Source organism: Corvus hawaiiensis, chromosome 5 (assembly GCF_020740725.1).
Source record: "Corvus hawaiiensis isolate bCorHaw1 chromosome 5, bCorHaw1.pri.cur, whole genome shotgun sequence".
Classification (NCBI taxonomy): Eukaryota; Metazoa; Chordata; class Aves; order Passeriformes; family Corvidae; genus Corvus; species Corvus hawaiiensis.
Genome location: NC_063217.1, coordinates 28,234,081 through 28,249,000, shown reverse-complemented (window position 1 = coordinate 28,249,000; position 14,920 = coordinate 28,234,081). Strand labels below are relative to the sequence as shown.

At 38.9% G+C, this 14,920-nt stretch overlaps 1 protein-coding gene across 2 annotated transcripts in view; it reads left to right on the top strand.

The window, feature by feature from the left end:
- Window positions 1–469: 469 nt before the first annotated feature.
- The window catches only part of CHIC2 (cysteine rich hydrophobic domain 2), a 31,168-nt gene continuing 16,717 nt past the window's right edge, over window positions 470–14,920 (top strand). For both annotated transcript variants that reach the window (XM_048304636.1, XM_048304635.1), the window contains exons 1-3: window positions 470–693; window positions 7,430–7,484; window positions 7,628–7,783. In XM_048304636.1, the coding sequence (XP_048160593.1) occupies window positions 575–693; window positions 7,430–7,484; window positions 7,628–7,783 (330 nt within the window). In that variant the 5' untranslated portion in view covers window positions 470–574. The remainder of the gene's footprint in view (window positions 694–7,429; window positions 7,485–7,627; window positions 7,784–14,920) is intronic.

Sequence of the window (14,920 nt, the reverse complement as noted above, 5' to 3'; positions counted from 1 at the left end):
GAATGGCTGAGTCGAAAGAGAGGGTGCGGAGTCTCCCTCACTGGAGATACTCAGGAACCCTCTGAGTACAATCCTGTGCCCTCTAGGATGACCCTGCTGGAGCAGTGGATCCGACGATCCCACTGTGGTCGCTCCCAGCCGGACCCGTTTCGGGACTCTGGGAAAGCCGGGCCCGGGAACGCTGCGCTCGCGGACACCCCACGCGCCGCGGCCGCCGCCCGCCCGCCCCCGGCCCGCCCCGGCCCGCCCCGGTCCGCCCCGGTCCGCGCGGCTCCGGGCGGGGCGGGGCCGGGGCCGGATGTTGTTGTTGTTGTTCCTGCCCCGCCCCTCGCCCCCTCCCCCCGTGGAGGGTGACGGGCGCTTCCCTGCCCGGAGCCGCCGCTGCCGCAGCTTCAGCCGCTGCCGGGGCCCCGCTGCCGCCTGGCCTGGCCTGGCCTGGCCCGGCCCGGCCCGGCCCGGCCCCGCCCCGCCCCGCCCCGGGGCGCCCCCGCCGGCCCCCTCCCGCCTGCCTCCCTGGCCGGCTCCCGTCGCGTCTCTCCGGCTCCTGTGGCTCAGCGGACGCCCCGGCCCGGCCATGGCGGACTTCGATGAGATCTACGAGGAGGAGGAGGACGAGGAACGGGCGCTGGAGGAGCAGCTCCTCAAGTACTCCCCCGACCCGGTGGTGGTGCGCGGCTCCGGCCATGTCACCGTGTAAGGGCCGCGCCGGGGCCTGCGCGGCCGGGGCGGGCGGTGGAGGAGGCCCGGGCGGCGGGACGGGGGCGGCCGGGAGCGCCGAGCCCGTGGGTACAACTTGGGGCAAGTCGGGGGGTAGGCGTGGGGAGCACCGGACCGGGACTGCTGCCCTTCCCCTACGTCCGTGAAGCTGCGAGAGGGCTCTTCTCGGCACCAGCGGGTAGCTGGGAGCCGCCTGGAAGCTCGCAGGCGGGTGCAAACCTCTAACTAGGTGCTGAGGAGACAAGGCTGGCTTGGGCTGTTACTGGTAGAGGAATGTTAAGTATTTGTCCAAAATGATGAGCTGTCAGGAAGTAAGGTGCCTGTGTTCCTGTGTATAACAGGTATGTGCCAGCACATGACCGGCTGGACTATTGCACAGGGTTGTTTATGTACCTGTTACCCAATCCCATTTAACTTGTGGCTGCTAGTATAGCTCTGAGGTCTTTTACAAAGAAAAGGCATGAGTTAGTCAGATAGGTACTTGTAAAATTATGTTGTGATTGGTGTGTGTTGTTTCACTGTGCTTGACATGGAAACAACGTAGTTTTGTTTTGTGCATGTTTGGTATTTGAATCTAGCAGCAGGTGACCATGAGCTTGTGTAGTACTTCTCAGTAATGTAAGAGATGAGGGTATCTTTCCTTCCATCGATTCTGTCAGGCTCACTCTGTTGAAGTGTAGTAGTTGTCAGTTACGATGTATAGTGTCAGAAGCTGAAATACAAACCTGGAGACTAGACACAGTCTTACAAACTTTTGGGTTTTTGTATTCAGTATTCAGTAGAACTAGACTTGTAATATAGACATAAAAGCTGAAGATACTGTGGCCTGTTGCTCTGAGTCTCATAAACTCTGCTGATTTTCAGATACTGACCTGACAAGTTTTTTTGGGACTTGGATACATTCCTGCTTTATTGTCTGGTTGACACAAATACTAATAGCTGGGCAGTGCAGTTAGCTGTCTAGTTAAAAACAGGAAGTAAGACATGGATAGACTGAGGGAGATTTGGAAAGTTAGAAGGATATAGAGGGTGCAGGAGGCCAAGGAGGCCCTGTGAAAGAATAGAAGCATGTAGTCAGTGTGTTCAACTTATGACTGTTTATTGTGAACAGAAGCTCTACCAGTGATTCACTGAAAATAAGCCAGTAACCTTAGTCTGTGCCTGAAAACCAGAGCAAAACCACAATTAGATAGTTTTCATATTAGCAAATGAAAAGTATAAAGAACTGAAACAGAGGCAGACACTGGTTTCTTCTCCAATACTTGAAGGGAAGTTGTGCAGGACAAGATGAAGGCCCGTTAGTGGAATGTTGGGGAAGCTTGTGAAGCATTGGCTGTGACTAGTAAGGGCATTGTGGTTGAAGGATGGCTACCTTGTTAATTGTTCATTAATAGTTACTAGCTCATTATTACTTTAAGGTCTTCCTTAAAGTACTTGTTCTTAGGTTTTGGATGAGCAATGAAATACCAATGCATGCCTCCAAAATTAGGCAATTGATCTTCATCTACTTACTTTACTGTGCCAGGTGTTAACAGCTCACTAAATAGCATCAGCCACTTTTACCTTTGTACAGCCTATAACTTTTTTGTCATTGATCCAGATGCTTATTATTAAAAATTAGATCCCTTTTAGAACATTCATTTGGTGCATCTAAGGAATAAGTCAAGTCCTGTGTACGTGATGAATTAGTCTTGCCACTATAAAAGCATGTGTGCATTTTGAAGATCTGACAAAAATGATCAGCAGTTGAGCAAATACTGGATTGATCTGTCCCTGGCTCTGCAGTTTGAAGAGTTGCTGACTGTGTCTGCTGTGTGTATATTTAAACAGAAGCTTTCTTTTCGTAGTCTGTTGTCATATCCTTTCTGATCTTAAATAGGAGTCATAATGTTGAGTTTGAAATATGTCAATTTCATGACTACATATTAACACCAGAAAGAATTTACCATTACTTGATTTCATCCAACAGAGAATGGAATTGTGAGTATTTTCTAAGCTGAGTAGTTAAAATCAATTAAAGGAAAGCAGTTAAATATTATCCAAATAAAACATATGAAGTCTTTGCCTTTTGAGAATGTGGAGCTTTTGGTTAGCACTAAGTTTTCTCCTTAAATTCACTGTTTGAAGCATGCTGCAGACAATGCTTATATTTTTTTTAACATTGTTTTTTAAATATTCAATTAAACCGTTTTCAGACCAGCAGAGTTTCAATAGCTTGGTAGACAGGAGTAACATATCACCTGGTTTCTGAGAATTTGAGGTTCTCTCTTGTAATGGCAAAAAATTTGAAAGCTGAGAAAATAGAGATCCTTACTTACAACAGAACTGAAAGTCCAAGGTGTTTCATCCTTGTTTCTAAAATCATCTTATGATAGGAAGGGAGGTACCTGACATATTTGAAATTGTGAGGAGAGTATTTATGATAGATGTCTGTGTTTTTCAGTGATTGTTTTTCCTGTTCCGTGACCAGTTGAGACATGTACCGTATCTATAGCAGACTGTATTAACTAGTAATACTGGATTTATTAGTTTCTTGCAGTAGTGGAATGATGGAGAGCCATTGTGATGTGCTGATAAATGTCTTTCTGTGCTGCTGTTACAGCACCTTATGTCTCAATGCAAGATAACTTTTTGTAGGGGAAGAAGAACTGTCAAAAGATGTATTTACTCAAGTAAGTTTCTTTAATATCAAACTGAAGTCTGCCAATATATTTTTCAACCTTACTCTGTATCAAGGACATGTGAGTGAAAACAGGGCTATGTGAGAATGATGGAGCATGTTAAGATTTGTGAAATATATATTTATTTTGTAAGGATCGGGAATATGTGGACCTAAAGAGTAGAGTTAAGGGCAGTGAAAATATGGTTTAGTGTCCCCATAAGAGAGGACAAAGAGGACGAGGATAGCATGTGTCAGTTTGTTGTGTTAGGAATATCTAAGCTGCATGCTGAAAAAGGTTCCAAACTGTCTGTGTCCTATACTATAAACTTCTGTACTTTAAAGTTTCCACCTCTCACCATTTCTTTCTCCACTGTAGACAAGGGCAGGAATTTATCTGAACCTTTCAAGTGGAGTCAGGTTCAAGAAACACTTGTTCAGATCCAGGAAGGGTAAAGAAAGTATTCATGCATGAGGTGAGCGTGGATCTGTTGAAGACCTGATGTAAAGTGGGAAAGGCATAGAGCAAGCAGAGATGAGTGCGTGTCACTGGAGATCCAGTATTGTACTAAAGAAATCTGGTGCTATATTAGGACAGCTGTCTGAGGAAATGCATCTCCAAAATATTGATTTCCAGTGTTTTATTTTAAGGCTTTTTTTTCTTTTTTTTTTTTTTTTTCATAGCAGTTATGTATTTACATTGAACATGTAGTTGTGTTCTGTGGAGTTTCTAATATTTTAATTGCCAAATTTCAGCTTGTAGTCAAGAGAGTCAAGAGTGACAATTCTGAGATCCCATAACTACTTACAATGTATGGAGTCAACCTTTTTTACTACTTGCATATGGTGACAACACTCTGATGTGTCAAGCTCAAAATTATGCCGGTAGCTGTTTGTGTTAGCTTCAGCTTTGCTACCCCACTGTGTATTAAACATTAACACAAGCCTTGAGTACAGGCTCTCAGTCTGTTTGCTTATAACTTCAGCCAAGTGTAACTGCATTGGTTGGAAGTTTCTGTGCCTTACTCTGCCTCAGTTTTTGTAATTTCAGGTAGCTGTACAGCTTTTCCAGTGGGGGTTGCTTTTGTCAGGCATGACTTTTGTGATCATCATGAATATTCGTTTGTGTTTGATGGAGCTTTCAACACTTGAATGCTTCACAAATACTGATTTAATGAACTAATTACGTAGTAAAGTGGTGATACCTTTTAGTTTTAAGACTTGTGATGGCAGCTGTATATCTTCAGCTTGGAGTCATTCTCCAGGCTTGGCTGCTTCTGAAATGTATGTGGATACAAGGGATTTTTTCAGTTTGGTTTCCACTTCAACTTACTGGCAGTTTTAAGTAGGGCATGACACTTAACTGATAGGGCACGACTCTGACATTTACATAACTTGCCTCAGTGCTTAGTTTCACTCAGCAGTTTGAGAAAAGGGTGGATGGTCCTCCTGTCATGGAGTATTCAACAGGATTTTCAATAGTAGAGATGTTTCCAGTAATTTTTGTTCTGTGTTGAAGTAGTAAACTTGCCGTATGTGTTTCTGCTTAACAATTCTCATTTGTTATTTCACCAATTTTGAGAGACTTACAGACTCGCAGAGCTACTATTCAAGTTACAAATACTGAAATATGGTAGATAACTTCTGTGTAAATAAGGTCTCCAGGGAGATCTTATTGTGGCCTTTCAACATACAAAGGAGGCTTATAAGAAAGATGGAGTGAGAGTTTTTGCCTGGGCCTGTAGTGACAGGACTATGGGGAATAGTTTTAAACAGAAAGAACATAGATTTAATTTGGATGTAGGGATAAGGGTGATGAGGCACTGGAACAGGTTGCCCAGGGAAGTTGTGGATGCACCATCATTGGAAGTGTTCAGTGTTTGGTTGGATGCAGCTTTGAGCAACCTGATCTAGTGACAGGGAGCTCAGATGATCTCTACGTGATCTTTGGTTCCTTCTAACACAAATCATTTTATGTTTCTATGATTCTACTGCCTGTAATCAGTGATAGGAGAATTACCTGCTTACTTGGCCTTAAGACCTTATGTAAAAATCACCTACAGCATCAAACTATCTATCCCAGTGTGCTGCTGCAAACTTTGGGAACAGGCGCTGCTGTGTATGGTTTGCATGTAAGTCTGGCTGTTCCTGGTGTCCATTCTTCTTGTACTCTCTGGCATCTGCAGCTATGTGAGTGTTGTATCCTTCAACATTGCTTTAGTGTGTTTGTCAGGGAACTTGTGTAATCTCACTTCAAATCTGTTGGCACTGTTTGCATCAGTAATGTCAAGTGGAAACAAACCCTGAAGTTAGCTACTTGCACCTTATTTTTAGCTGCACTTTCTTTTAACTGTTTAAACCAATTTCTGAGTAATTTCAGCGCTCTCTGTTGTGGGATTTGTTGATGAATACTCCCCTTATCCATTGCCTTCCTGAAACTTCGCACTTTAATCATATGCCCCCCTAAGCCTTCTCTTTTCCAGCTTAATGTCAGCCCTAATCTGTTGGGGCAGCTGCTTTATTCCCTTTATTATACTAGCCTTCCTTCTCTCTGCCTTTTCCTAACTCCACCAAGTCCTTCATGAAATGTGGATGCCAGAGCTGCACTCAGTACTAAATATGTGGGTATATGAGGGTTTTATGGAGAGTCAAAATGATGTTAATCACCTTCCCAGTGGTGCCCAGTATTTTATTGCTATTTCTGGTGGCTGCTGCTTGCATTGAGCTAATGCTTACAAGAATCATGAGTGGTGATAGAAGATCTCTCCTGTGAGAGATACCTGTCAAACTTCAGTTGAGTGTCACATAAGCATACTTCAGCAATCCCAAAATTCACCACCTTTTATTTATCTTCAAAGAAACTCATCTGCCAGCTTTTGTCCACTGGGTTTTATGAGGTTTCCACAGTAGCTTACCACGTAACTGCCCATTTGATTACTTGGACAAAGTTCTCCATTGGCATGCCGATCATTCAGTTCGGTAAGAAAAAAAACCAACAACCCCAAAACTCTGGGAAATATCTAGCTGCTCAATAGCATATTGTGAAAGCAAATTATGTCTTTAAAATCTTCAGCTGTCAAGGCTCAAGTAAGCTTTTCTGTGTACAACTGAGATACGTGTTGCTGCCAATAGTTCAAATCTTGAGCAGTTTAGTTTCTGATTTTTGTTTGTAGTATCTGATAGGCTGCTCTGGTTTGTATTCAGAATTTTGTAAATTACAACTTAAATTTTACACTGGCAGCTGTTTACCGTATTAGTAGCCAGTCATATAGTGTTATTAATGACTTTATAGTTGGTATAGTCTCTACTAGAAGTTATTGCCCAGCCCAGATGCCAGAAAATATTTAGATTTTCTTTGAGGTTCATCCACTCATGAACCCAACCAAACACCCATAAGGTAGAAAACATTTTTTAATAGATAAGCTGGAACTCTTCTGATCTTTAGATCTTGTGAAACCCAGTAGATTCAATAACTCTAGCTCATTTCAAACTGCTTCACAGCTTTACATTTATAACTAGTATGTTTCTTTAAAATTAGGTATTGTTTAAGCCGTGTTTTGTTACTTAGCATTCTGTGTTTTGAAACTTACTGTGTATTTCTTTTCTGAAAAACAAGCTGGTGTTGATTCCATTTTTATGCTTAGAACAGTTATTTAGCACTGGATGAGCTTTTCTTCAAAATACATCTGTACTGGTGCAGGAGAGAGGTAGTTCAAACTGTGGCCTCAAGTAACTTCCCCTTTCCCCTTAAGTACTTCACCTACCTCACTTGCCACTATTGCTTATAGGTTTTGCTGACTTTGAGGAAGAGTCAATAGCATCAAGAGAACCGTGAGAAGAAACTATGGGCGAGATGGATTTCAATCTGTGTACAATGGTGTATTTTTGTTTGTTACCATAATTTTAAGAATTACTCTTAATAACAAGTAGTGTTTTCCTGAAATTAATGCTGTTACTGATACAGACCCTGAGAGTATTGTGAGGTACTTGCCATTTGTGGCATGGATTGGGGTTATTTATAATTTTGGTGCAATCTAAATTTTGTTTTTGCAGGTTTGGACTAAGCAACAAATTTGAAGCAGAATTTCCTTCATCTTTAACTGGAAAGGTGAGTATCTTTGAATAAAATTTTGAAATTAGAGTTCAGGTTTTATTACAAAAACAAATGTTCCAAGTGTAGACCACTGTAAAAGTAATAAATTATACTGGTGTAGTACTAGTTTGTTTCTTCTCTTTTCATTTTCCCTGTAGGTTGCACCTGAAGAATTCAAAGCCAGCATCAGTAGAGTTAACAGTTGTCTTAAGAAGAATCTTCCAGTTAATGTGCGATGGCTACTATGTGGATGCCTTTGCTGCTGCTGCACTTTAGGTTGTAGTATGTGGCCAGTTATCTGCCTCAGTAAAAGAGTAAGTTTGAATTATTAATGTAATTTTTGATAGTTAGAATGGTACTGGTTTTGTTCTCATTTTGGTTTTCTTTTTTTTTTTTCCTCCTTCACTATTAAAAACTGTATGCTAGAACTTACTTAAATCACTTCTATTTCATACATTTTGATATCAGTTGTCTGTTGTACTGGTTAAAGTTACAAGAGACATCAGTTAGGACTTTTGAGTTTATAACTCAATGAGAGGTAGTATAGTTGAATGCCTCCTAGAGACATCTATTGTAAAGCAATTATTGTTATTGAACCAACTTGCAACATACTCTTTAATAGCTGCATCTTCTCTGGGATACACTGTTTGAGATTATCAGAATTTGGCAATGAATGAGTGGTAGTTTTTGAGGAGCTTCTGATTACACTGTGGCCCCAAGGAACCACATATTTTGAGTTAAAAAGGCAGTTTTAAAAAAGAATAATTGATTTTTCTTTTTGAATTTCGAGTACAATGCTTTTTTTTACATGATGAATTTGCAAATAGTCTTTTGTCTGTGTACGTTTGGCACTTAGTGCATTGTTCACAACAGAAGCCCATTACGCACGCCTGGTTTTCACTTCCTTTTTCTCGGTGCAGTTAATTAGGCTACCCTCCCATCTCTTCTGTTTCTGTGTGTGTAAAAATTGTCTTTGGCTAATTCTATTTCACTCCTTTGCAAGAAGTCTCTGTGCCTCGCCATCATCTCCTCACTATTTAGTACTGTTCGTCTTTCCATTTCCTGTTGTGGCTTGTGTATGTTCTTTCTTGTGTAATACCTCTTAATGCTACACCTTGTGTACAATTCAGTACACTGAACATCATTATGATTTTCTTTATCAAAGTCCTAATTTTTTAGCGTTAATAAATAAAGGCATTCCAAAAATATATTTATAGGATGAACATTGATTATAACAAAACCTGTATGCATTTTTGTAACATCTAACTATCCATGTTAAGATCTTAATACTCAGTCCCTTTAAGAGATTACTTAAGGCTAGTTTTAATTGTATACAAAATAAAATAGAAAAGCCTCCTGGTAATGTTGGAGGCAGAGGAGAAACTAACCAAAACAAAAATATTGGTGTCAGTGTGATTTATATCAAACCCTAAGTTTTTTATCTTCAAGTTGTCACAAACTAGTAAGTATCCTGTAGCATGACTGTATATCTGTAGCCCAAAAGTCTGCTAGAAGAGGTTAGAATCTGGTGGTTGCTTTAACAGATAAGCAGTTGACTTAACTAGCTTTGGGAGGAGACTACCTTTACCGTTTGAGGCCTAGTTCTGTAAGAAACAAACACAAGGGAAGCTTCCATTGCTACTGTCCATGTTTAACTTCTAAATGAGACTGCTTCTGATGTTATGAAGTTTGACCCATTTTTCTCACATAATGTGTTGTAGCAGGAAATGATAACAGGATGTAACTTGGTAGGGACTGATGTTGCAAGCTCTCAACTTCTAGACTGGGTCCTGTAATCAACTTTTTCTACATTGTTAAACAGTGTCAGAAAAAATACAAGGGCTTCTAGGATCTGGAGTCAGAAAACAGTTTGAAGCTGAGGAGAGATGTTCTGTGAGGGAATCTGGTGAAGCAACAGTTAGAGTTGTGTGGGATAAGGTAAAAAGGTAAGCTCCTTACAAAGGGATAAATCCGGGAAAAAACCCTCCAGCCATGGATACTTTGTTCAGAGGAGGCTGGAAAGAGGATAGCGGTGTCATTGTTGCTGTAATACAGAATGCATAAGGAGAGAAGAGTCCTGGAAAGGGTGTGAACAGCAGGAGCATGGACACAGATTTGTGACTGAACTTCTGTAAGTCATCCTAGCATGTGGCCCAGACTATCAGTGAATATTGCATTTTTCCTGTTAAAGTTGGTACCAGAAGACATTTATGGACCTTTGCATCTTTTTCTGCACTTGGCTGTCCAGTGTTAGTGAAACTTAGGACTCGGATGCCCAAACAAAGTATCTTGTGCCACTGTCTATGGCACAATGGCACTAGACACTGATGACGGTTCAATTATTCCTTCAGAGTAAGAGTAATTTAAATCAATCTGGAAATTTCAGGTCAGCATCACTTGTCCATGTCAGCAGCTGGCCAAATGAATGTGTGCTTATAGGGTTGTTTCTCAGACAGAAAACTCAGAACTTGGTGTCTGTTTGGCATCTGGAGAGTATATATAGAGAAGAATTAATTAACTTGTGCTCTTAAAGACAAAGTGAAAGGGAAAAGAGTGCTTTCCTAAACTCCTACCTCTCAATCCTGGAAATGGCTGGGAAAGAATATTTTTCTTTGGTAGAGGAGCTAAGGTGGAAAGCTGTGGAATATTTTTCAAGGACACATTTGGAAATCCTAGTATGAGAAACAAGCAGGAGGATTTTTAATGATTCTAGTCAGGGCTACTACTTACAGAAAAATGGTGAAAATTACTGCCATTTGGGTTGCTTGTATAGGTATGGGTGGATTTAACTTTGTCTTGGTAGACCCAGAGCAGGAAAATATAAAGTGATATATATTCCTTAAATCCCTCTTACCTGGAATTACAGGGTTTGTACCCTGTAAGATCTCAGTACTGAATTGTATCCACAAGCTTCTGCATAAAAGAAAAATCTTAGGACTTTCCATCAGTTTATGTCAAAGTGCTGTGACAAGTGCAGGAAACTAACGATACGTGTTTTCCTAGAAGCGTGGCAAGTAAGAGACAGCGCATTGGGAATTACCTGGAGCTGCTCAGCAAAAACAGTAGTTTTAAATAACACCTGGTTAGTCTAGGTTCCAGTCTGTTATTTCCTCAGTAGATTCCAGTAGAACTGTGACAAGAAGCAACTTCATACTCTTCCACTAAAAAAAGAAAAAAAAAAATTCATTGACTATTTTGGTTTGCTGCTAGTGCCACAGTTTTGCTGATGCATAAGGCTAATGTATTCAATGTGATCTACTCACATTTGAACTCTTAAACTGCTTGTGTCTGACTTTACCTGTGGCTTGGAAGAGGGTTGTGTTGATCAAATTATCTTCCATGCTTTGATTTCTTTAGATATCCTTTCCCTGACTGGACTCAGCCATAAGTATAGTCACAACAGCCAGGATTCACTTTTTGAGGAAACAGAGGTCCAGGATTATGTATGCTTGTTTCTTCCCTTTAATTTTGAGATACAATGAATTATTTCCCGCTTATATTCATACTGTAAAACAAGGATAACAGATGATCAATAACAAATGATCAATAAATAAAAGGTTGCTTCTTTTACATTACTTGCAATTGTCTGAGAAGTGTTACCCAGAGAACTTTGCTAGTTCAGCCCTCCTAAGTGATTCCCAGTGAAAGGACAGTTACTTGGAATTGCCTTGTGTTACATCCTTTGCTGCAGTGATCACAAAAGACTCCCAAGACTGTCCAATTAGAGAGTTTGATTTCTGAAAGCAGGATGGGAGCATTCCTATCCTGAAATTTGTGCAGATCATGTTTTAATTGCACAATGAAAATATACAAGTCTTCATATTTGCCCTTTTCTACTGAAATGGAAGACTAATAAATTTGTTTTATTGAATTACATATACAGTGAACTAACAAGTGGGAGTGTTTCTCAAGGATTTTATTAAATGAAACAACAGTTTCTACAATACAATTGCTTACTTTTAATATAGAAGAGAAATTTTTCTCAGAATGACCAAATAAGCAATGTCCATTTTAATGAGGCTGAATCACTCTACCCGGGTCTTGAATTGCTGGTGTAGTTTGCGGATCTTTTTCAGAGAAAGATTTTTTTCTTTTTTAGGGTTTATGTAGACAAAATAACAATTGCAGCTTCAGAGTTAGAATAATTTTCTTAGTGGTTCTCTGCATTCTGTATTTTTACCTCCTTTCATTGACTTTTAAAATTCAAACACAGGAAAGTTATCACAAATGTAAGTACAATTTCTGAAATTACAGTCACTGAAAGTTTGTATGTAATGGGAATACATGCTTCTTTTTGAGCAGTGAAAAATAAGGTAGTGGTTTGTCTCCTTAAACCAACAGGTGCTTCAAACTAGGAATTTATTAAGCCACAGATGTTTGTAAGTTTAATTGTTAATTATATAATTTTAATGCATTTCCATGCAGTGAAAGCTTTCCCTGCACTTAATTTTTCTTTTCAGTGCTGGTTTTGGAGTCTTTGTATAGTGTTGTTTCCTTTCTTCATTTGCACTAAGGTATTTGGAAAAAGCCTGCTACTCTTCAGCAGTAAAATAAATGTTTTATTTGATTCAGTATCTTATTACATCTCTCCTTTTATGTGGTCCTGATTTGATTTTAATGAATAAAAGCTGCAAGAAAGTTGCAGGAAGTACAGTCCCTCCTTTGCAGATCTAGATCATAAATGTCTTAAGCAGTTTTACTCATAGAATGCACCATCCTTTCTGGGACAAATTCCAGGTTGTACAAATGAACATTAAGTCTTTAAGTTGTTTTTCTTTGAATAAAAAGAATGGCGTAGTGAATGATAATTCAAAAAGCACTGCAGGCTGAGGTGCCCATTTGAAGCCACTTTTTCAAATGAATTGGCACTCATTTTCGGTATTAACTAAATGCTGTAGTTCCTGATGGGTAAATAGGATATATAATTTCAACAGAAACAGTAACAATGAAAGCTATGATAGAATTGCAGTACTGCTAGATTTCTTAAAAGCTGGTATTGTACAAGTAAATTGCATGTTTCAAATGCTTCATGGGCAATCTCTTAAAATGAATAGAATTAGATATTTAACAGTGTGATCTGTACTAATACTTTCAAGAGCTACTTGTTTGTTTGTGAATTCACACAAAGCTGCTGAATGCTGCTTAAGCCTCATCATTAGTTGTCACTTTCGTAGCAGTTCACATGTTCAGAGTGCTGTATAAACATAGCTAATTACAACTTCCAAAGTATTGATTAAATTAAATATGTGGTGAAGTAGCTGGAATGAATTTTCTTAAATTTGATAGTCTTGCTTGTCTATGGATGATACTGATGTTAAAAATACATTACATGAGTTTATTGAGTTTATGAATACATTACATTTATTTTCAAAACTGAAGAAAATGTATGTTTTTCTCCTATGCCTGTCTGCCAGGGACTTTGCACTGGAAGTACTCTTAATAGCATAATGCTTTTCTGAGGAGTTCCACAAGGCAATTACTTAAGACAAAAGGTACCTTGTTTTTGAAGTATCTGTTATGACAATTTACATTGTAGTTCAGTTTGGAAGAATCTTTAAAATTGTAATGTATTTATTATGTTTATCCTAACCAGAGCACATATGATCTCTGTGTTGGCTCTAGTCAACTTAGTACAACTTTTTTAAAGTAGAATTTGTATGTATCAAATATGCGTTCTTGACCATTGTTTTCAAATTTATTCAGAGGTCCTTTTTTTTTTTTTTTTTTTTTTTTTTTTTTTTTTTTTTGTATTAGTTATGAAATGAAAATTTAAAGAATCAGAAGATTCAGGACTGGTATATTTTGCTTTAGAAATCATTCAGTATAATTTGGTCAGAAGAGTCACTAAGTTCTCCGTATACTCAACTTCAAGTAGCAAAGCTTGTAGAATAAATAAATGTGAAATCATCATGCGTATACCTATGTGGTTATTTTTTTCCCCCAGATTTTATTTCTTTCACAGCACCCTATAAAAGCTTATCAGGTTTTCATGTGCTTTCCTAAAGGGTATAGTAGTGAGTTGGTGCACAATGAGCTGTGGGAGCAGCTCATTTTAACATGTTTTTCAATATGCAGACTTGTTTGATGCAGGGCAGGGCAGTGAGATTGGCATGAAGAATACTTACAGATATAAGTAGATCACAGAATACTAGTTTGTTTCTTTATAGATAAATGCAAACCCTTTAGTACTTCAAAAATAAGTATTCTGAAGTTAAATTTATTATTTCATTTATTCTTTATATAAAGGTTTTATATAAATCCTAAATGTAGAGTACCTCTGGGAAGTATAGTGAATATTCTAAATGCTATTTAAAATTTAATTGCATTTGTCATTAGAATTACATCTCTGAAAATATTAATCAAAACAATCTGGGTAAAATTAACATTTCCATGTTACAGCCCTTTTTACATTGTGATGGCTAAGGTATATAAAGGGATCATGTAGTGGTTTGGGTTTAGTGTTGCTTTTTATATTGCTCTTCCTGTCCAGGTTGACATGTTCCTGAAAATACAAGTGTGAGTTGGGTGAAATTTGCATAGAGCTATTTTGAAGGAACATGCTAAAAATGGTCTAGTTAGTTGTCAGATTTGGAAATCAGTTTATTTAGGATTCTGTCTTTAGCAACTTAAAGATGATCTCAAATAGGGAACATATGCAAACAGTGTTGAGGAAAGAATTAGAAGGCAAAATTACCTGAAGTTTATATGATAAAATTAAACTAAGTAGAAAGCACTTGACTGAACAATAGCTTGTTAGACTGTTACTGTAAAACAGAAAAACAGAATAAAGTTCTGGCAAGTGTGAAGTAGTGACACATTTCTGTGCCTCTTCTCCTGATTTTTCTCAAAGTAGCTTAGGTCTGGAAAGTATTAACTTTTCCACTTTATTAAAGCAAATCACAGTAAAATGTTATTTTCTGCCAAAGTGTAGCACTCTTGGTAACTCAAGCACTGTGCATAAAGAAAATAATTTAACAAAGAAAATATTAGTTCAAGAACCATTACTGCTAACAAAACAGTTGGGAAGACGAGGGAGGCAGTTCTATGAAAGAGAAGATGGAAAGAGTTAATAAATCTTGTACCATACCAAACACATAAAAAGTGTGAAGTGACCAGGTACTTCTAATTGCGCAGCTCATAAAAATATTTTTTGCTGAATTTTGGAATAAATAACTGAATCTAGAACAATAATGATGATGGAAAATACTAAGTAACCAGATGTATTTTTTCTATATTGGTAAAGTAGCTACAGGATCAACCTGTATTTTTCTGATTCAGCCCTAGATGTACAAGGGACTGTAGAGGCTGTCCTTTTGAGAGAGATCATTCTCTTCGGCCTGCAGACTAGTGATGTGTTGGATTTTACAGTCTTCTATGGAGTTTTGTCAAGTTGTGCTGCCTTTCAGTCTTTCTGGCCATGTAGCTTCTCTTCCATTCTTGGCCACTGTCCT